General features: G+C 40.3%; 1 protein-coding gene across 3 annotated transcripts in view; it reads right to left on the minus strand.

The window, feature by feature from the left end:
* Nucleotides 1-18,535, minus strand: part of LOC116840620 (transcriptional activator protein Pur-beta) — a 33,334-nt gene extending 14,799 nt beyond the window's left edge. The window contains exons 1-2 of one of the 3 annotated variants that reach the window (XM_032807530.1): nt 17,897-18,535; nt 15,210-15,260 (exon numbers count right to left, since the gene is read on the minus strand). In XM_032807530.1, coding sequence (XP_032663421.1) covers nt 15,210-15,260; nt 17,897-17,933 — 88 coding nt within the window. In that variant the 5' untranslated portion in view covers nt 17,934-18,535. The remainder of the gene's footprint in view (nt 1-15,209; nt 15,261-17,896) is intronic. The other 2 variants (XM_032807540.1, XM_032807551.1) reach the window with 2 other exon arrangements.
* Between the last annotated feature and the right edge of the window lie 5,629 nt (nt 18,536-24,164).

Consider the following 24,164-nt stretch of genomic DNA (forward strand, 5'->3'; position numbering starts at 1 on the left):
CTCTCTCTCTCTCTCTCTCTCTCTCTCTCTCTCTCTCTCTTCGTCGGATTTGCTCGGGTCACGTCTCTGGTTGGCGGATTAGCGAAGCGATCGCGAAATCAGTTCGGGAAGAAGGTGAAGAAGAGCAAGAAGAAGAAGAAGAAAGAAAAAGAAAGAAGAAGAACATGAAGAACAAGAGCAGCAAAAAAAGAAGAAGAAGAAGAGGGAAGATATTCGAGACACGATGACTGATGGCGTGATGTAAATGCCTTATCCTGTCTGTCGGGATAGAGACAAGCGCTACGGCGTAACACGCCAGAGCGATGTTGCTAGTCCTCTCTCTCATCGATCAATAACAGCTGCACCAGAGAGAGGTCGAAGACCTCTTTGGTGCCCCACTATCACGACCAGATATGCCCCTACCGCTTTTTATGCTACCTGCCTTTTTCTTCCTTCTTATCCTGTAACCCCGCGGGTCTCTCTCTCATGAGCATTCGGAAATAGACTCATCCCCAAATGCTTCGTGCGCCGGTACCGAAACGTCAAAGCGAGGAATATAAACGGAGGTGTAACGGGATGATACGGCGATACGAAACAATGAAAAAGCCAGAGGACCTGGTTGCTTCCTTGGAGAATCTAATTAATTTTTACTGCCGAACAGTTCACAGACTCATTCGGCGGGATGTTGGCCGTTTGTTAGCGAAGTTTTCACGCGTCTCTTCGCGACAGTCGGTTCTTTAATTGTACGGGGACGCCGGCGCGAATAGTTATGGAGCAAGTTACGTGTACGAACGGAAACGTTTCGGCTAACTGTGCAGTCGAAACAATGTTCTCAATGACTTTCAATCCTTCTTATTGATAGTCTTCAACTATCAACTATGCGATGTTAACTATTCAGCTAATCAAGCCGCATACCGTCGAAGGAAATGATCCTTGAGACAGACTTTCATGATTATCATACTAAGAAAAAAATATAGTTGAAGTAACTAAAAATATAATTATTTTTTTATAAACTCCAAACATAATTTTTGCAATAGAATGGTAGTAGTAACATATATATAAGATTATTATTACTAATATTATAGTATAATATTATAATAGATTTTAATAATAAAAAAAAAAGATTTTCTTGGCCATAATTTATAGTAATTATTTCCCTGTGTGATCATAATAATTATTTCCCTGTGTGATTGTAGTAATTTTTTCCCTGTGTGATTGTAGTAATTATTTCCCTGTGTGATTATAGTTACAAATACCAAACATTTTTTTTCTCAGTGCATGATGTGAAACAATTGATGATCGAAACTTTACAGTATTTATTTTAATTACATTTATGGAAGAAAATGTAAATATACTGTATTAAATTAATTATTAAATTTATCATACAATAATATAAATTTTTGTTATATTGATGCAAGCAATAAATTTACTAAAATTACATTTAGATTTTCATATTACATTTAACATGGCATATTATTAGAGACAAATGTTTATCATTTTTTTCTTATTTCTTTTATATTCCCTCATTCTATGTAATAAATATGAGTGCAATCTGATTAGTCATAAAGAATACAACGTTGCTAAGTACCGTGATTCACCTTAAAATTGCTGTAAAGTTTACGTAAATCAGTTTATCGGAGATGAAAATTGCGCGAAAGTACTTAGATAGACTTCCATTATTATCACGACCTGAAAAAATCAGTGATGAAAACCTTACAATTTTTCTATAATTACATTTATGAAGTAAATACACTGTATTAGATTAATTATTAAATTTACATCATACAACAATGTAAATTTTTTTATGTATGATGCAGCAACTAATTTACTAAAAATTACACTCAGACTTTCATATTGCATTCAATATGACATAATATTTGGCGCAAATTTTTATCATTTTTTTCGTATTTCTTTTATATTTCTATTTCTTCATTCTGTGTGATAAATATAAGTGCAATATGATCAGTCATAAAGGCTGCAACGTTGCCAAGTATCATGATTTAATATACAAAGTTGCTGTAAAGTTTACATCAGTCTATCGAGGTAGTTTTCTCACTCAGCGTTAATTGAAATTAATCTTTATCATCGTTTTATGTGTACAATAACAGAAATAAGATTTTCTGATTCGTAATTTCAAAGTATAAACTGTCGAAATGCTAGAATAGGATTTTCATAAATTTAGGCAATAGAAGAAGCAGAGCGTATGATTTAATCAATCTCGCGGGAAACGAGTAATGGTTAATTAGTCAACGTCTATGATCGAACGTCCAAGGTCACTACCAGGCGGAAAATTCGGGATAATTCAGTCACCATGTCTCGTGAGGATAAGGATAATAATAATAACACGGCTGAGGATTCGGAGGAATCGATCGCGGGGGAGCAGGTACGAGATCACCTGCGCGAGAACCGCGCTTAAGCGATCGATCGACGTGTAACGACGGCGGTGTGTGTGGCTCTCCACCACGCTACTACGTACTGGACTGTTGCAGGCTGCCTGGAATTGGGACGGGGCTGAGATCGCCCTGGAAAATCCTGCTCTTGAACATCCTGTCGATACTATGGTAGTCTGTGCACCTGTACATATGTAATTCGCGCTCCTGCGCGCGCGAGACCTATATCTCCTCTCTTGACCTACGACCCCGTGCCACGTCGCGTTGAAGCCTCGATGAAGTCACATTAGTCGGCGAATTAAGCTTGTTCACTAGCTCAATTTATCTCATTCTTCCTCTCTCTTGTATCTCTTCTTTTCTCACGTTGTAGCAGCTCTCCTGCTTCAACCCCAACGAAATTTCCGTACAGAGTCCCTCATCCCGGAGAGACTCACGTCTCTTTCCGCAGACGACACTCGCGTCTCGAGACGACGAACTCTTCGCGCCGAATATCCATATACCTTCCTCCAGATCTCGATTTCACGGAGCCCTCGTTTACGTGCGTAACTTCGTAGAAGAGGTCCTTCCTCCGTATTCGACGACACGGTCATCGCGAGAAGATATCCTCCAAGCTCGGTCCGTCCGTGCCGAGTGCTCCGCCGAGTTTACTTTCACGAGGATATTCGCGAGGACCTTCGTCCACGGCCTCCCTGCGAAAGGCGACGATAGTCCGCGGAGTCGATCGATGAATGCATCGCCGCGTCAGCCTCTGGCGGGCAAGGAGACACCCTCTCTTTCTCTGTCTCCTTTCAAACGGCTATCCTCCGGCGATCATCTCGATGACTTCTTTTCCCGATCGATGTCTCGGCCTATCGATACCTCCTCTTCCTCTTCGACACCCGTTGGATAAACACGAGCCACGTCGCGATTGTGCACTTTCACCATCGCCCTATTTCCCGGAGGCGTCTCTCCGTCTGGTCGATGACTGTTGCATCACCACCATCGTACACCACTGTACACTCCTTGCGGTAGCACCTTAGCACCCTAGGTGCCCCCCCGACTTGCCCTTTCCTACTCGTAATCGTCCACCAACGTTGGGCCACTGTGTCACATCGATCCGCGTCGAATCTAACTACCGGCACCTTTCAATTCTCTCTCTCTCTCACTCGTCTTTCGTCTGTCCGTCTATCTGTCGCGGTTCAGCGTCGAATATGTCTTTCTCTCCTTCCTTTTCGCATGAGCAATCTGTGGAACTTTACGTCACCCTTTCGCCTTCTTCCCTTTCGAACACTAGTCTTCCGGACTTTGGCGCGTCTTGCGCGAATACACCTTTCCCGGCTCCTCCCTTCTTGAAAAAGCAGTTCACACAAGGTACTATATTAAATTTCACCAATACACTTGTTCTATTTCGCCAGCTTCTTTCTTCGGCGAACGCGAAGAACGACATGGAGTGCTCCCCACTGATACAATCAGGTGCTCGATGTTAAATAACATTAGGAGATGTTTGTGTGGTGCAGCGTCGAAACACCTTTCCTTCCTCGAGTAACTAGTTTTCCTTGGGATTCAATATTACGTTTCGTCAATACGCCACCGCTCTCGCTCTTTCTTGCTCTTTCATGGATTCTCTACTTTGTCGAACGGACACGAGGCATAACGTGGAGTGTATTGAGAGTGCTCAAGTCACCGAATAATGACAAGAGAGGTCTACTACGTGGTGGAGTGTCGAGGTCGACTGAGAAGGCGATTAGCGCGTACCACCTTCGAATCCTTCTCTCTCGTCCCCCTCGCTTAATTAACTTCTTCTCCCTTGTTTTTCTCTGGCGCTTTCGATCCTCCCTCGTTCTCTACTTCGTTCCTTCTCCTTTCTCTCTTCTGAACTCCACCCTCGCGTCTTGTCGTCCCTTCTAGGTCACCATTTATTATTGGGAAATTCGCCGCTTCTCGTTGAAGCTCGACCTCGTCGTCGCGAGAGCGACTATCTCGGGAGATGTAGATCCACCGGCGTTCGACATCGTTCACGGGAACAATATTCAACGGCCGTTACTACGACACAGATGGAACGCACTCGTAAGGTACTTCTCGATCAATCACGAGCGCAATTGCCATCGTCGTGGTGTTTGTGCACGGCGATCGGAGATACCTTCTCCGGCAAATACTACTTCCGACACTCGGGAGATCCTTTCCTGAATGTTGCGAATGTAGCAAGAGGCGCGATCAGATTCACTGTGCGAATCCCTCATGAGAGCACGAGAGCCTTTATCTCAATGACCAATGCAATGAGAAAACGATCAGACTTCGAGGATATGAAACCCTCTCGCGTCTCTTCCTCCTCCTCTCGCTCCTGCTTCTTTCGCGCTCCACTCCGACACGCCGTCTACGTTGCATCGATTAGCGGCGAGACCCGAGGAATTCTCGAGGATTTTTCTGATGCTCGCTCGAGATCTTCTTCACGGAGCGGCGATCAGCTTCCTGTTCAGCCGCATCTCGCCGACGCGAGCACGAAGGGGTCTTCTCACCGATGATCCTTTTTTCTCATCTCTTGGATATTAGCACGACATCAAGCAAAGGTTTGCTCCGCGTCCAGGACGACCTTCGTGTACGCTCTTGCGATGGTTTCTCCGCATGAAATTGCGCTTCTCGTCATTCTCCGCTCCTGGACCGTCGATAAACGGTTCTTCCGATTAACGATTACCAATGGCGCGTGTCCATCTGTCCGCAGAGACGCCCACTTCGCTGTTGCTCGCCGGCTCGCGACTTTACATCGCATACATTTCACTACACAGTTGCACAGAGCGCGAGCGTCGAATGCACCACCATTTCGAGGGTGCGATGTGGCGTCGGCGTCGTCGGCTTCCGTGGCCAGTTTTTATTCGCCTTCGTCGTATAATTCTCTCTCTCGCGATCGCCGTCCTCGTCCATGTCAGTTTCCTCGTGGCGCTTCCTCGACGATTGCACCGGAAAACGATGCCTCCTTCGAAATCACCGCGTGTCCTGCCCGCAGACAGGCTTTTTCCTCGTCACGTTCGCACATTCGGGATCTAACGTGGATCTCTGTATGTTCGACCCGTCACGGATCTACCGTGGGTCCATCGGACCATCCGAGGGCCTCGTCGACGACGACGGCGGCTGCGAACGGAGACGATCGCGGGTGCATTGATCTCTGCGCCTGGAGCGCGACTCGTGGCGCTCCGCACCGACCTGCCTCAACGCGAACCTCAACGTCGACTCTTCGTCGTGTCCTCCCTTCCCCCTTTCTACCCGTAACCACCCACCCTGCGCCGCTGCCCCACCAACATCCACCGCCTCCAGCATGGAACGAAACGGAACTGACAACCGCATCGTCGAGAAGTGAGATGAGGTGTGGATGATGATTGACCCTTCAAATGAGTATGGGGGTCATTCGTGTTTGGGAGCACTTTTAATAACTTTGCATTTCTCCTCATCTCGAGATTTCCAAAGTTTCGTATGTTCTCCAAAAAAAATTAGTACAGCGAGGATACTTGAGAATCAGTAGCGACAAAATTCGTCAGTTTCATGTCTGAATAACAGCCGGAGCAAATCGATACGGGATACTGAATAGGGAGTGATTTCCCTATTCACTTAACGTGCACCTTTTATGTAAGTGAGGATTTGTTTTTTTTTATATATTGTATATTTTAATAATTTTTCAAGTTATTTTCCTGTATCTAATATGATATTCATTAAACTTTGACGATGCCGTTAAATTTGACAAAGTTTTTACGGATGTATGTTTCTTGTGCTTCTTGTATTTCTTCCCTTACTTTTGTATAATGTGTAAAAATGTTTTTTTATATTACTTAGCTTTATTTTTTTACTATAAAAAAAATATATATACTTTTTACATGTCAAAATAATTCGACTTGTTTAAGATACCGTAATAATTTTTTATTAATTATCACACTCTTAAATATAAAACCTCAGATCTTTTCAATTTTAAGAAAAATTGCAAGAATTATAATTTTTTAAATAAAATAACTTTTTTATAAATTCTTATTCAAAAACAATTGGAAAATCACAATTAGAAACCATTATTACAACTTAATTTTTTTTAACAACTTCATAATCTATTAGTTAAGGTTTAAAAAAAGACTAAATTTTTTTAGAATTTTTCAACAATTTTAAGTTTACAGAAAAATGCGTCAGATATGGATGACCTTCCATCCACTACTAAGGTCAAAATACTTTTTCACCGCGTAAGAGTTAAAGAATAAAGAAAAGATGCAACAATCCAAAAATGTATAGTTGATTATATTGGTCTAAAAGAGTCACGTCATAAAATTAATGACACGTATCGCTAATTATTGTAACAGTACTGATAACAAAATTCGGAATAATTAGTCAAATGATATATTATTTGTACATAAAAATATATCTGAAAAAAAATATATATAATGTATAAAAAATAAGAAAAACATTATATATGTCAGTTGATTGAATATCACGATTATATTTAACTGTTGTATCCGCTAAATAATATTAGATGAAACAACTGGAACGATAAAAACAGTTCGTCAAACACAATGAGGTCCGAGCATCGTTGTTTATTCTTTATATCCTATTTGTGAATCCGTACAACAGCTCCGCGAGCAGCTTTATGTTGCAATGAGATGATTTAGTCCCGCAAAATTTTTTAATTTGTTCAAATATATCTTTTAACGTTTCATGTTATGGTAAAGATTTACATAAGAAAAAAAATATATTACACGTATCAATTTAATTATTCTGCATTTTAACCTGCACACTCATTACAGCCATATTCCTAAAAAAAAATCCACTATAAGATGTTCCTTTAAGAACATAAATAATCCCAAGTCTTCGAGTGAGAAACAATTTTTTTTCAATATCTGCATTTTCAATATCTTTATATATCCAACTAATCAATTTATAGCATTTCATATTTTATCTACGATAGATATATCGCGATTGTCGTGGCTTCAAATTACGTGAACGTTATGAACGCTCACCGTTCCTGAATCAGACACAATTCCCAGAACGAATATGTCAATGAATCATGCGTGATTCAAGTCTAGCGGCTGTCTCATTGTTGTAATGCAAAGATACACCAGTAGTATATATTGTAACTGTTAAAGCCATGTGACTACACATTATTAACAAAACAAAATCATATTTAGTGTTTATCAGTTTTGTAATACAGTATTCGTAATATTCTTCAAAGATACGGCATCGATTTCTTTCTGGCGTCCGAGATGCTATGGATTCATAAACATACTTAAAATTTCACTGAACGTCGATACCGTTTGGTCGACAGAACCGGGATATCTGTATCGATACCCTTGAATAACATATTTATTATGTATTTAGACAGTATGTTGATCCTTAATTGCACGTTTGTATTATAAAGCAGACAGGGAAGATCAAAAGAGATAAAACAGGGAAAGAATCTCTCAGTGGCGCTAGAAGAAAAAATTTACTTATACTGAATATCGAAACACATTTTGCCATACTGCGAAAAATATTTGAAAATTTAGCGAGATCTAAAGTTTATTTCTAAGAAATAAAGTTTTTCATTCCCCTCTGCGCAAAACAAAGTTTATTTCTATGAAATAAACTTTTATCCTACATACACATACAAATAAATTTTCAACTATTTTCTTCTCAGTGCAAATTTTTGCCAGTTACAAATATAATCACGGATATATAGCCTTGCACGAAGAACACGATACGTTGAACACAAAAGGCCAGCCAAAGAGGTTGCAACAAATCATTAATTGATAGCGAAACTGATATAATTGCATCGAAACTGACATCACTAGGAGGAATACAGAGAAATTGACTTATCTCTTTCCCAAAAAAGGGGGAGATTGCGAAATATTTAGTAGTCAATTACAATATTTTTCGCGTAACGAGATATTCCTGAGAAAAGTCCACAGTCAAGACTCCGTCACGAAAAATACATTTCAAAATTCATGCAGCGAAGATACAAGCGTGTCGCGCAAATATTCGACGAAGAGGGACGCTCACGTATTCCGCGCTGAAGATTCTCGATAATCATCGCTTATTCAAGAACTTTCAAAGGTTACCTTCCGGACACCAATATTGTATCTTTTCCATGGTGTCGCCCCAGTCTTTCGGCGGATTCTCGTGGACGTCGCCCTGTGATATTTCCACGATCTCTCCCATTGTCGGCCGAGTCGGCGTAGAACGGAATTTCGACGTGGAATATATCGCGAGCGACCGACGGTGTTCCCTCCTCGAGGAGATACTCCTTCACTGAAAACGTATCCCGCGCGCCGGCCCGACGTAATAGACTAATTACAAGCGCCACTTTCTACGCTGGTCTAGGTCTACGGCAAGTTGCACTCGCGGATAATTTCCGTCTCGCGCGAACGTGCAATAATAGTGTTGCCGCTTAAAGGCAACGTTACGAGATCAACGCCCCTCGAATTCCACAAGAGTGATTTTCGGCGCGACCTGAAAGTGATCGCCGCCGTCGAGTCGATAAAGACAGGTGCCGCTAACGAGATTGCTCTTGCTATGTTCCTTTCTGGGTTGTAACCCAGAGACGATGACAACCGTGTGTGACGATCTACATGGAAGGACGAGTCGAAAATGCGGAATGAAATTTTACCGTCCAACCTACAGTACACTTTTCACAGTGATGTCGATATGATCCGCCACTTTATTGCATCACTTATAGACTCGGATGCGCTTTCAGAATTGTACCGTACATCCTCATTATATCATATTCGTCGTTATTTGGATAATAATCCAAATAGTCTTCAGGTTTCTGTGTCCTCGCATCCTCCATTTCTTTTTAATGACGTCAGAAGAAAATACATACTAAAAATTCTTGTAAATCATATTTAAATTAAAGGATATATCCATAAGGAGACACTTGCAAAATAGGAGAACTGTAAAATAGTTTTCCTTTTGCTCTGACAATCAATGATTTGTCTTAAATTAACGTGTGTGACATAAAATGTATATTTTTAACCTACCTCTTTTTGCATAATTCTATATTAATTTACAGTATATTATTGACTGTTGTAATATTACTGTTGTAGTTCGCACTATTTCATAGATCTGTTCAATTGATCGCTTCACAAGTACATCCTTCAATTTAAACGTATTTTACAGAAATTTTTAGCATACATTTTCTCATTTCTGACGTTATTAAAAAAAGATAAACGATGCGGAGACGCAGGAGCCTTAATATCAGCTGTTTAGCTGCTACCTCGTCTTTTGAGTACTACCATATGTTGTTTTATATATTAATCTCTTAAGCATTTATTATAATCTATATGTATAGAGGTACTTGGTAAAATCTATTAATAACCCTAGCTATACACATTGAGGTCTGTGAGAAACTTTATTATTGGTAGAATTATTAAGTAGAAAGGACACGATCGCCTCAGAAAAATAGTTTGAGGTCTTTCTGATGACTCGCACCGGCAGAAACAATCAGTTGTTGCTAGTCTGTATGATAGTGTGCCTGTAACATTTGTCAGGGGTCTCAGATACTAATGTGGTAAGCTTGTTTTGAAACTAAGTAAACCTTCTCATTTATTTTATCTCAAGTTGATAGTGTAAATTCATATTTAAAATGATATTCGATTACATTTTTATTTTCTTTTCTTAATTATATTGCTCGTAAACAGTAATGAGTGACATTATAATAGAGAAATCTTTTTCTTTGGGTAAATACCCAAAAAAAGTCGTGTCATTTCTTTTAAAAGATCTGTTTATCGAACTAACTAAACCGTTTTTTATACTACAATTGCAATCAGTGATGTTATGATTATCTAAGTGAACACTCATTGAAAAAGTTTTAGATTTAGAAAATATGACTCATAAGTCACATAAAGTTTAAAATAATAAACTGGAGAAAAACATAATTTATTTATCTCTATTAGCAAAGAAATTATGAAGTTTTCAAGCAATCATAGTAAAATGGCGTTTTTCTTGTAATCAACAAGTAATTAATATATCCTTTGTATCCTTTGTATACATCGATTTTAACGCATCCTTTCCGGTAGTTATTATGATTTTAGACTATTTTTTAGTTAATTCACGATCGGTAAAAAAATAAGCACAACACGATAAATTTCTCGAGCACCAGAATGAAAAGACTGGCTGAAGTCCCCAGTACATATATGAAAAATAAGCGTGTATAGCTAAAAGAGTAATAATACATGTTTCGGCGCGGTGATTATTATTGCAGAAAGTTGATAAAAAAGTACAATATGCGTTGAGAGAAACAAGTAGATGCAATGCGAATCACGCTGAGAAATTACATTTCAAATGCATGAATACCACTCGCATTTCTACATACAAACGAAATATTATATGTACTCTCATTCCACATTTCCACAATTATTCTCAAAACGAGAGCAATTATCCCAGGCGAGAAATATCAATGAAGTTTGTGATGGGAGAGAAAGAGAAGGAAAGTGGAAGACCACTATTGATATTTCTATCTTCAGTAATTTTCCACGAAGATAGCTTCATGCGAAAACAATTTCATTACACATCTTCAATTTCTTTTTTTACTTTTTTCTTTTTTCCAATGCAGAATCGTCACTTTCTCGAACGCATTAATCGCGGACGAAACACACATAAAGAAATCACGTAATCACAGAGCATCAAAGAACACCGAGAGCACAACGGTTTCGCGATTTTCGAGAGCAGCACACGCTTTCGCACGTGTCGACACGTCGACGTACCGGTGACTAGCTCGCGCCTCCGGTTTCCGATTCGAATCCGCGGTAACGGCGCGCGCTACGAGGAAACGTTTCACGAAAGCGTTCGCGGAAACGAGCACGAGGCGACGATGCACCGAAACCGGCGTGGCCGGACGACGAGCAGGAAAAAGCTGAGGCAACGAGCCACCGTAGTCACCGTGCTTTATGACACATCGCGTTTCGTACGGGGGCGCGATCGCGCGTCTTACGTCGTCGTCGCCGACGTCGTCGTTGTCTTATATTCGCGTACATTATACATCGGCGAGAACTGCCGCGAAATACCGTACGAGCGGCGGCGATGCGGCAACGGCATGTCGACGTATCGCCGAACACGAAATCGTACGCGAATGACGTGCCGGTCATTCATGGAGCCCGCCGTCATGCCAATGGAATGCGCGCGTATCATGGTGGCGGCGGGCGAAGCGCGGCCGCCAATCCGCGCCCGTCCAACGCCGGCTCTCGCATCCGTGAGCGATACGCCGCCACGTGACTACGCGGTTTAAATCACGTGACAGCGCGGCGGCTGCCCCCACCATTCGCGCGCTGCTCGCGCCTACGGACGACATGGCGCGTGACGTCACGACCAGCTGACTGCGCTCTAGTACCGGCGCCCCACTGCCGTCGTGCCGCGTCTCGTGTCCCGCTTCCGGACGCTGCACTCCGATTCGGATTCCGCTCGAATCCGCTTCGCGGATGTCCGGGAAAATTCTCATCCGAAGCAGATGCCACTTCTTCCCTCCCGTGCTGAATATCGCGTACATCGGGCTTCTCGAGATGCCGAGAACGTGACGGTCGGAATTACCGACTTGTCGTATGGTAGCGTTTTCTACTGGGAAAATTGCTGCGGCACTAGCGCTCCGCTAGGTTTCAATGAAAACTGAACTAGTGCAATAATAGCGCGTGTTTAGTGTGATTCAGCGGAACGCTTTGTTAGACGAAATCTTTCCTTAAACTTGAAAAAATAAAGAATTCTTTATGCGGCTTTAAAATATGCGGAAAAATTTTAACTTACCTGTTGTCAGTCATTTCATGAATCACATTTTTCACATAATTTCTTTATTTTTTTACGTGAAATTGCGATATATATATATGAACAAAACTTCATTCATATATTTATTATTATATATTAGCTGAAGACAATAATTTTAATTATACATCTATTTGTTTGGCATTTTATAATTTCATCTAATAGTAAAAACACGTATAATTGCACAAATTTAAATTATTTATTTTACAATAATATATCCTGATTTATTTATTCAAAATTTCAAAATTTTTAAACGTCAAAATGTCAATGTCATTACGTAGCTATTATAGATGTCTAAACTAAAAACAAAGTTGTTATGAAATTAATTAAAATATCCCTAAACGTAATATCACATACCTTAAAACACCAAATCATAATTTAAACCATAATCATAAATTTGTACTGGTATTCCAGTATCTCTGAAGATGCTCAGTATAATTTTTTTGCACCACTTTTATCAATAGAACATTAAACGCTAAAAATATATGAACTGATTTTCACAGTGGAATAATAAAATTGCACTCAGTGCGCACTAGTGTCGCACTAGTTTTCCAGTAGAAAACGCTATTAGTTAGAATTATTGTTTTCACATATATGCTTCGACAAAAACGCTTCTTGAGAAAGAAAGGTGAGAAATAATAATTAATTAAACTATTAAATAAACCCTTTAAATCCCGAATTAATTCTATTCGTAAGAAATATTTTTTCTCTATTTGTTATCGTTTGTAGCAGTGTTGAGATGGTAACTTTTTAAATAATTTTTCAATCAAATATTTAAAGAAATCAAAACATTGCCTCAGAGAAATAATTCTTTGATATACTGCATTACTTTCAGTGCAAACTCTGCATATTCTCTCAATATTCTGCATAATAACAATTTTATACTTTTCATACATCGTAATAATGCACGAGGATGTTTTGTATAGATTAGTTTTATGATAAGCAAGTGCAATATTAATAAATTGCACTTACTTGTGGACCTGTCAGCCTTGAAATAAGGGAGAAGATGGGTGCTGAAAATTCACTGATTTTTATTGCTAACTGGTGATAAGATAAAAGTTTATCGTTTAAGATTAAAGTGATAAGATCTAAGTTTCACTTAGAATGATGATAGACAGTTTTCAAAAACTTTGGACAGTTTAGTGAGGAAAAATATCGATTATTTTGTATCGACTTAAACCAAATGTTGCTTCAAGGCAACAACGGGTGGCAAAAAGTTAAGTGCTATATCCGGAAAAGTTTCATTGTAAATTATTAAATTTGTTTTGATTCACTTAAACTATTTTTTAACTTGTAGTAAATATAGATAGAAATTAGACATATTTTGTATTTTATTTTCTAAATTCTTAAAAAAATAATAATAAAGAAAAAAGAAACCTAGATATGCATATTAAAAAAAAAACATTTGGGGGAATCACGCAGTTATTTTAAATTACCAATTACCATTACTAAAGAGGCTAATGTATCTAAAAAAAAAAAAAAATATATATATATATATATATATATATATATATATATAATCTCATCCTTAGCGGAATTCTTTTATATGTATAAAAAAAATCATCATCCTGCTCTGTTAAGAAAAGCGATTATTCGGTTTACTTTTCTTTTCTTAAATAATGGTTATTTTCAACAAAGAATATTTTCTTGATAATAATCTTCTAATATACTCGTTACAAATTTTAGAAAAACTTATTATCGTGTATTAAAAAAAATTTATTCTCTTTACAAAAATATGATAACATATGATAAAACTTTATCTAAGAAAAAAAATATGATAAAACTTTATCTAAGGAAAAAAATTGGTTTGACTTTATATAATAAACAAATCAAATTTTTCTTTTAATTTTATATTCTTGGTTGTAAAATGCTAAATTAATATGATTCAGAATACAGAATTTTCAATTTATTTTATGCTTGTGATGAACTTACAATAGATTTGCGGATATAAAAACATAAAATAATTGAAAAAATGAACATTTACTTGAATATAGCTTTAGTATATAACTTCAAAAGGATTCTTCTAAGGATAAGATTATATCTTTTTTTAATGTATTAATACTGTGAAACTATTCAGAGTATAATTAGGATTGATACAGAATGCAGTTGATTCCACCCTTGTTTTACGTTTACGGCCTTATTAGACAAACAACGTTTGTGAGACATTCAAGTTGTGCAATGGAATTTATCACAAAGTGTGTCCACCGATAATACAGATAAATTACCATGGTTTTGTTGTCACTCATTCATCACAATTTTACTTGTCAGTTACCGATGTTCAATATAATTAATTTGCTGTCGTAAATGGGTATGTTTAGAAACGGAAAGAATGATAATTAATTTGCCAGAGATAAATCACTGTCTTGTTTCATTATACTATGTGAAAAGTACTCTGTACTGTGCAAATATTGAGATACAGTGTCAAATATTTGCTTATACTCCTGTGGTCACAAAATTTTAAGGGTTGACTTTTCCTTAATGGGTATAGGGTGTATGCATAATTTGCTGCATTTTATGGTATTAGTCATTATACATCTTTATAACTGCGATTCATGAAGTTTCCTTATTTTCAGTCGTTAATTGCTCAGAAACTATTGGTGCCTCAGTACTTAAATGAAAAAAAAATCTATTCCAACTGAAGAATGTATAGTGAAGATGGTTTAAATTCCGTTAGTTTTAGGACACTCTGCATTGCGACAAGTTAAGATAATTTATGTAATGATCGTCAAAGATGGCGTTCTGTGTTGCATAGAATGAAGAAAATAGAGGTAGAGAGATATTATATTATCTACAATATCTTCACACAATAAGATTTATAAGTTGCAAAAATATCGCTGAACTTTACCCGATAAATCTCCAAATTGAGTTGTGTAGTCGCGCTTTAGTATATTTTAACAATTAAGAGGGCAAATGTGGATAGAGATCAGAACGTGAAATTCATAACTAGATTATTACCGCGTTACTTTTTGAATGAGCAGGGATAACTTGAGTTTCGCAAGAATATAATTATATATATGTGTGTGTGTGTGTGTGTGTGTATATTCTTCATATCCACTTACCCTCTCAATTAATCTTCTCAATTATGTACGACTAATACGATCAAATACTCACCAGAATCGAAGTCAGCACCTCCAGCATCCATACCGCCAGGGTTTCCATATTCTGGCAAAACAAATAAAATCAGTATTAATTAATGAATAACAGAAAGACATCGATGTAAACCCAATTAATAATAGAGAAATACGCGGGACATTGCGAAAAAGTAGTTAGCGAAGTTCTATTTTCAGTGGAAAGAATTTCGCTGAAAATTGCGTAACAAATGCAATAAATAACATTCCACTCTCGACTGACATTTTCGTAATTTGATAGGCCGTGAAAAAACGTTTAACAGAATGACATATTGCTAGGCAACTGTGAAAATAGCAACTCGCTGCTGACGTATATTTTATTATGCTGCTGTGTGTGTGTATGTATATATATATATATTCATATTTTTTTTTTTTTTTTATAATTTCGTTATATAATTATATATTTGCTGTTTCCCGAATATATGCAGCAAAATGTCGTTGTGATGGAATATCAACGGGGCGAAATATTTGCTGTAATACGATAGGAATAAAATTTCAGTTCAAGTACACACACACAGTAACATATGGACAACTTGATATATTGAAATTCCGGAATAGTATACTAAATGTGGAGTCCAAGTGGGGACGGCAGGTTACGAGATTTTGCCGTAACCCACGAACGAGGTCGTTACTCGAAGGACTAAAATATGTTACTCGAGAACCCACAAACCGATATAACTCTGAAGAGTTCAATGTTCGATGGTATAGTCACGAGAAAAAGGCATCTCACGCTAATCAACCAGTTCTCGTAGCAAACGTGTACAATCTTACGAGAAAATCAGCTCTCTCTTTCTCTCCCCCAAAACGTGTTCGTGCGAGAAGCACTAAAAGAGAGGAGATATATGTAAAAATTATATCGACACATGTGCGCAGTATCGAAATTTGAATTCATCAACGTTCCACAGGTTTCGATATGTGAGCTCACGTGAATTTTTACAAACTCCATCGAGATTTCTGCGAGTGTCTTGTGCCAGGCCGCGAATAATCCGCGCTAGTGGATACTCGCTAGCTCCGTTAGAACCGCTAAGTCTAATTTAATCGGCAAAATGTGTGACGGACGAAGGACAGAGCAAGAGAGAGAGAGAGAGAAAGAGAAAGAGAGTGTCAATGTCGCGCGACTCACGAAGGGAAGAGGTATAAAAATATAAGGTTATGAGCGATAAAGATGTGCGCGCGTGTCGCCACGGGAGAATCGAGGGAAGATAGTAAGAAAGAGACAGAGATAGATATCCAAATTTCCGACATACGGAAAATGTAAAGCGCGATATCTGTCCGGAGCCACGCGCCGTTGCTCGTTGATCTTTCGGTTTCGAGGTCAAAAGACGCGGCGTTACGAGCTGTGAGAGAGAAGAACGGTTCTTCCCCCTCCCCCTACGTTCGCCCGTGAAACACACGGCTTTATGAATGTCCTAACACACGGAGTTACGTGATTCGGGGCGTGCCACAAACGCACCCAAGAGATGTAGCTTAACCTCGCGCGTTGAGGCGTTCTCAACGTCGAGTGAAGTTTGCACGATTCGTGGCCGACTCAAACGGACAAACCGTTGCGTGCATGCGCGCCGCTTAGTAGACAGATAGGTAGATAGAGCTGTAGATCGAAGCTGAATTACATCACACTCGCGCGCTCCTCCGCACGCCTGGGACGATTCCGCCCGTTTATCGCGTAATGTTGCGCGTTTATCCGCGCATTAGATCGAACGACGACGAGACGAGATTTCGTACTCGAGTCGCAAGACCGGCTCATGGGGAAGAAGAGAGAAGGAGAAAGAAAGAGAGAAAAAAAAAAGAAAAGCGAGCGCCGCATAGAGGAACCGGCATTGCGACGTTCGGCAACGTCGGAAGTTGCGAATATTCGACTCACGAGGGCCGAGCGACGATGTGCAAGACAGAAAGAGAAAGAGCGTGCGTGCGAAGGAGACGAAAGGAAAGCGCGAAAGAGACACATACAAATATAGAGAAGGAAGGAGGGGGAAGGGAGCGAGAGAGGGGAGAAGGAAGGTAAAGGCTCGCGGCCAAAGGAGCAAGAGAGCGAAGCATGTGGGCGAGACGGCAGGGACGAGAGGGGCTATCCTCTCGGCCGACACGCAGCCGGCCATCTTGGATCCTGGGTGCCGTTGAAAAATAGCGATTATCGTCGCAGCGCGCGCTTGACAGAACCGGCCACGAGGACGCGGAAAGTCGCATATGTGCGTACACGCGTTCTCGCGGCGGTTCGTCACGATAACTCACTTCCTCGGACCTTCTCGTGGCCAACGAGGGTAAGATGGAAGCGGTACAGGGGGCAGGGGAGGACGGCTCGTCGCGTTAGCTCTCCCGATGCTCCGAGAAGGCGGGCGATCGTTCGTCCTGCTCTCTCTGGGTTTAACGCGCGCGCGAGCCCGCCGCGCTGCACCAGAAGCACCCAAGCACCAAGCAGAAAGGGAGAGAGAGATACAAAATAGAAAGAGAGAGAGAGAGAGATAGAGGTGGGAGATAGGCCACGGGGAAAAAAGATGTCGGTTCGCGACGTGATCCGCGCACGTTTCGTCCGTTCGGCGCGACGCCGCCGAAGCATAGCGGCCGCGAGACCAAGTACACAGGAGAGAAAGAGACGGAAAATAAGAGACACGGCGACACAGAGAGAGAAAGAGAGAACGGTCGTGGCGCTTCTTCGCCCGGCTGTTTCCTTACTTTGCGGTTGATCGTCCAGGCTCTCCCGGTCGGACATTGTGCTCCTCACGACACGCTCCTCTTCTCCCGGTTAAACTTCCACGCGTCGTCGTTCCCTCGACGTCCTCGCGGCGGCAGGCCCCCCGACGATCGGAGAGTGAGGGGCAGAGAAAGACAGACAGAGAGAGAGATAGAGAGAGATAAAAGGAGACGGAGAGAGTGTGTATGCGTGTGAGAGTGAACGCGGAAAAAAGAACGAGACAGACAGAGATCCCAACGACACACTGATCCGTGGAGTCCCCTTCGAGACGACGACGGCGGCGACGATGATAATCTCCCTTCTTCGGATCGCCACCAGCGAGCTATGCCCTCACACAAATCCCCAACGTATTCCTCTCCTCTCTCACCGCCGCCGACACAGCGCGCACTTGCGAATTTTGCACACTTCCTCCTCGCGTTTTTCTTCCTTCCTTCCTTCCTTCGTCCTTCCACACACCACGGCCCGACCGCCGACCGACCGACCGACCGACCGACCCGTCCGTCCGTCCGTCCACGGCACCAGTCGTCACACCACCACCACCGCACGCGCTCTCGCCTAGCTCGCTCGCTCGCTCGCTCTATGCCGACACACACTCGCCGCCGCTCTACCGCTCACGCTCGCGCTCTGCTTCCCGACTTGCGCTCGCTCGCACTCGCTCGCGCTCGCTCGCTCGCTCGCTCGTCTTTCGCACTCGCTCCACTACCTCCTCACTCCGAGCCCGCCGCCACCCTCCGTCTCCGCGGCGCGGCAAGAGGGAGCGAGAGAGAGCGAAGCGTCGCGACGAGAAGTGAGACGGAAATAGATGTAAGAGAAAGAGAGAGAGAAAGAGAGAAGGTGCACAACGCGCGCGCGCGTACGCCTATCGCGTGCGTATACGTCGCTACTCCGCTCTATTCGTACGGTGCATACATATGCACATGTGTATGCGAATGTATATACGTGCACATACGCTTGCAGCCTTCGCCGAGTGCAGCGCGCGTGTACTATATATGAGATGGTCACAGCCGCTACACGCCCGCTCGTGTGCGACGTGACTCTCTCTCTCTCTCTCTCTCTTTCTCTGTCTCTCTTTCTCCAACTCGCAACTGTCTTCCTCGCTCTCCGCGAGCTCCGGCACTCGAGACGTCTTGTTGCCAGCGCGAGTATAATATAGTGATTATACTAGGGATCTTTTCCTAGGAAATGTGCATACTACATTCTTGTAGTTGCGTTTCGATATTTAGCTAGTTTGAAATGTTTCTAATATATTTCATAGGACTATGAAACTATTCATTAAACTGAAATATTTTAAATGTTACGTAAAGTGTCATCTACAATGAGAACTTAAGCCATAAAATTTAAGCTTCAAGTCCTAAGCCATAAGAAGTTGACTAATCACAATCAATTATAAGAAAAATAATCGACTGTAATTGGCCAATTTCTTACGGCTTAGGGTTTAAAGTTTAATAGCGTGTTCGACTGGCCCTGGGTTAATCACTCCGAGAGCGATTAATGACGTCATAAGTCTCTATTAGCCAATCATAAAGCTTATAAGTACTTGTTCAACCAATAAACGTAGACTGAATAACCCAGAGTGGATTAACCCAGAGTCAGTCGAACATGCTATAAGTCCCGATCTACAATAGGTGTAGTAAACCTTAAGAAATTGACCAATCACAGTGGAATAATCAATTGTGATTGGTTAATTTCTTACGCCTTAAAACTTACTACACCTAGGCTGTGTTCTTTTATTCGCAACAGATGCAGCCGATGTTATTCCATCCTTGTTTAATCCTTCAGTAAAATTTAAAAGGATAACATGACATTAGCTGCATCTGAGCAGCGATCACGTAACTTCGAGCGGAACTTTTCACTTTTCACTTTTCGTTCTATCGATTTCACGTGAACTTTTTCATTATTCACGCAATCAAGTAAAGGGACGTCTACATTGGAAGTAAATAGCAAAAAGTAGGAAGTAAGAGTAAAGCCCATTCTACAATTGCGTAAGCGTAGTCGTGAACGTAAGAGTCAACCAATCCGAATGTTTTATTCACTGAATACTTTACTCTGATTGGTTGTCGTAATCACTTACAACTACTTACAACCACGTTCACGCAATTGTAGAATAGGCTTAAGAAATTGACCAACTACAGTCGAATGTGAGAAGAATAATTAACTATGATTGGTCAATTTCTTATTCTTACTTCCTACTTCTTACTGTTTACTTCCAATGTAGACGTCCCTTAACTCTATGCGTGAAAAGCACAAATTACTAAACATGGTTCCTATATGATTTCAATATCGGCCAAATTAGCTATATCCATCAACTGTAGAACATATAATCTTAAAAACATCGCTATAACCTTAGGATTATTGTTTTCTGTATCTCATCACAGCAGTAACATAATATATTCCGTACTCATCATGTCACTAGCTTTTCCGCCAGCACATTTCATAGCTAACAAGTTCACGTGAAAAGTTTCACATTCCCACGTTTCGCCGAGTTATGGCTCTCGCAGACCAGTGCGATGCGCGACGCGACACACAATATGCAACGAGTGATATCCAATGAGCGTATTGGTATTCCGGAAAAGTTGTACGCTCATTGGATATCGCGCATCGCATATCACGTGTCGCATCGCAAATCGCGCTGGCTGCGAGAGCCATTAGGCTGATATTTCACGTGTCGTACTACAAGCTTTTTGGATACGTTCATTGGTTGACGAACAGAGAACCTAGAAATACTCTATTTGCCAACCAATACGTATCCGAAAAGCTTGTCGTACGACACGTGAAATAGCACCCTTACGTGATCACAAGTTCACGTGAAACTTTTCACTTTTTACGTTTCCGCCCTAGGGGAAAAGTTACATGATCGCTGCTCTGTGCGAATAAAAGAACGTAGCCCTATTGTAAGGCCCGATCTACAATAGATGGAGTAAGGAGTAGAAGTGAGAGTAAGAAATAAGCAGTAAGTAAGACCAATCACAATCGGCTATTTTTGAAACGTGAGAATGGAATTGGTCAATTTGCTTACTGCTTATTTCTTACTCTTACTCCTACTCCTTACTCCATCTATTGTAGATTGGGCCTAAATTGTAATGGCTTGGTTTACATCGGGTGCTTTCCAATTGCAGTATCCCTAGACACTTTCATACACATGGCGACACAAGTTGCATTCCAATTGTCATAATCGTCGACACAACACTACACATGCGTATGCTGCATTCGGAAACGTCACTCGAGTACTCTCCCTCTCTTTTTATCTCATTCTTGTATTTCGCTCACTTCAACGGCTATCGTCTAGTAGTGTGCACACAGTGGCTGCGTTCCGAAATTCATTACCGGTACTGAAAATCTATAATTCATGTCACGTATACTATAGAATTTCAGCACTGGCAATAAATTTCGGAACGCAGCCAAAGTGTGTTTCCGAACGCAGCCCTACTTAGCTCGAGGGCTTCTAGTCGGCTGTGTAAACTAGTATTTTATAGTGACAATTAAAGTTAATAAGCGTAGCGGCTTGAAAAGAGACTGACATTTGCGACGTGAAGTGGATAATATCTTTTTTATTATTTAGATTTTGTTATTTATTATTAAAAAATACCAAAATATAAATATAGTTGAAAGTAATCCTAATCTTACCCGATATACATACTCATTAGTACATACTTTGGCTGCGTTCTTTTATTCGCAACAGATGCAGCTGATGTCATGTTATCCTTCGATTTTATTGAATGTTAAACAAAGATAGAATGACATCGGCTGCATCTGTTGCAAATAAAAGAACACAGCTTTTGTTCCAATTGAATCGCGCATAACGTTACACTTTGTACATTTCTGTGTCACATATGTGTCACATATGTGTCAAGATGTGTTAAGCAATTGGAAAGCACCTATCATGCACCTGATACTACGTACTAAATAGTAATTTTCTATTAGATAATCTTAATATCGACGATATATACAACGGTATATTAAGCTAATATAATACTCATCAACAAAACGTATTAATTGAATGCGTCGCTATTGATATGCATTGCCGATATTAAGATTATCTAGAAAGTTACTATTTAGTACGCGTATCAAGTGCACGATGTAAACCAAGCCAATGGGTCATTTAGTACTACAACCGCTCACTGAGCGCTCAATGAGCTCTTACATTTGATTGGTATATATTTTGAGATCTAAAAGAATATGCCAATGGGATGTAAGAGCTCACTGAGCGTTCAGTGAGCGATTGTAGTATTGAATGGGCGCAACGCATATTAACGGCGACGCATTCAATTAATATGTTTTGTTGATGAGTATTATACCAGCTTAATATACCGTTGTTTATATATATCGTCGATATTAAGATTATCTAGAAAGTTACTATTTAGTACGCGTATCAAGTGCACGATGTAAACCAAGCCAATGGGTCATTTAGTACTACAACCGCTCACTGAGCGCTCAATGAGCTCTTACATTTGATTGGTATATATTTTGAGATCTAAAAGAATATGCCAATGGGATGTAAGAGCTCACTGAGCGTTCAGTGAGCGATTGTAGTATTGAATGGGCGCAACGCATATTAACGGCGACGCATTCAATTAATATGTTTTGTTGATGAGTATTATACCAGCTTAATATACCGTTGTTTATATATATCGTCGATATTAAGATTATTTAACAGAAAGTTACTGGGTGCTTTCCAGTTGCGTACACTGTGTTACACAAAACCAGTTTATTGGTTGCATATTATCTTACAAGATATTTTAGATAATATGTGACCAATAAACTGGTTTTGTGTACGTGTGTGTCAAGATGTGTTAAGCAATTGGAAAGCACTCCCTATTTAGTATCAAATGCACGATGTAAACCAAGCCAAAGTGAAGCCGGCGGTTGGCAGTTTAAAACAGAGTGAGAAAGTTGATTTGCCCTTAGTGTTTTCTCACTCTATATTATTAACTGTCAAGAAAGAGGGTTCGTTTAATATTGCAAATACTTTAAAACGTTAAATAAAGCAATGTGATTGATCCATTCGTCGCTCTGAAGCACTTACAGCACTAAATAGAACTATTTACAGCACTAAACCTTATGGTTACGCGACATTATGCCGAAAACTAGATGGGGAATATGCTGGTACCAACGAAAACCCCTGGGTAGCAGAACATTAAATCTGTGAATTAGCAACACTATTAAAGTTGTAAATCTTCATGAGTTCGCGGATAAGCAATGGCGTAGGGACACTAAAGTTAGGTGCTCCCAGCCACATATTGAAGTCTTGAATGAGTTCGTGGAGTCTCTTGACATATACGTGTGTACATATATATAAAATAATAAACAGTGTAGGACGAAAAGTGCACAGAGACATTTAATTAAAATTGAAAATTAAGTAAATAAATAAAAATAACACAAATAAATAAAAATAAAATGCATAGAGAAGAATAAGTTGAAAAATATAAGAGGATCTTCTTATATTTTTCACCTTATTCTTCTCTATGCACTTTATTTTTATTTATTCGTGTTATTTTTATTTATTTACTTATTTTTTAATTTTAATTAAATGTCTCTGTGCATTTTTCGTCCTACACTGTTTATTATTTTATATATATGTACACACGTATATGTCAAGAGACTCCGCGAACTCATTCAAGACTTCAATATGTGGCTGGAAGCACCTGACTTTAATGTCTTTACGCCATTGCTTATCCGCGAACTCATGAAGATTTACAACTTTAATAATGTTGCCAATTCACAGATTTAATGTTCTGCTCCCCAGGGGTTTTCGTTGGTACCAACATCTTCCTCATCTAGTTTTCGGCATAATGTCGCGTAACCTTACTATCTCCTTCCCCCTCTCCCCCTATGCCAACGGGAGCGGTGCACTTGGACACGGTGCATTTGGACACAGCCAATCACAGCACCGTGTAATTAGAGACATTTGTAGGGTCCCTTAGAACAGCGACTTGTGATTGGACTGTGTCCAATTGCTCCGTGTCCAACTGATATACACCATGCCAACTACTATAGGCGTTTTTTCGTTCCGTAACCACGGTAGCGTTTGGTTGGTTAGTTAACGCTCACTTAACGCTCACAACACTGCGAACGTCATTGGCTGCATTCAGTAGACTCAACAGTTGCACAACAGTTGAGTAATTTGTCAATGTAATTGGTCTAGATTTAGGGATCTAATAGCAAGAACCAATAATCGTTGATTGCTCACTGAGCGCTTTTTCTACTGAATGCGCCCATTGGCTGTGTTTAGCAGAGAAAGCTGCTTTGCAA

The sequence above is a fragment of the Odontomachus brunneus genome, unplaced genomic scaffold, assembly GCF_010583005.1.
Source record: "Odontomachus brunneus isolate Ranch 3 - 2012 unplaced genomic scaffold, Obru_v1 Obru_scaffold_001, whole genome shotgun sequence".
Classification (NCBI taxonomy): domain Eukaryota; kingdom Metazoa; phylum Arthropoda; class Insecta; order Hymenoptera; family Formicidae; genus Odontomachus; species Odontomachus brunneus.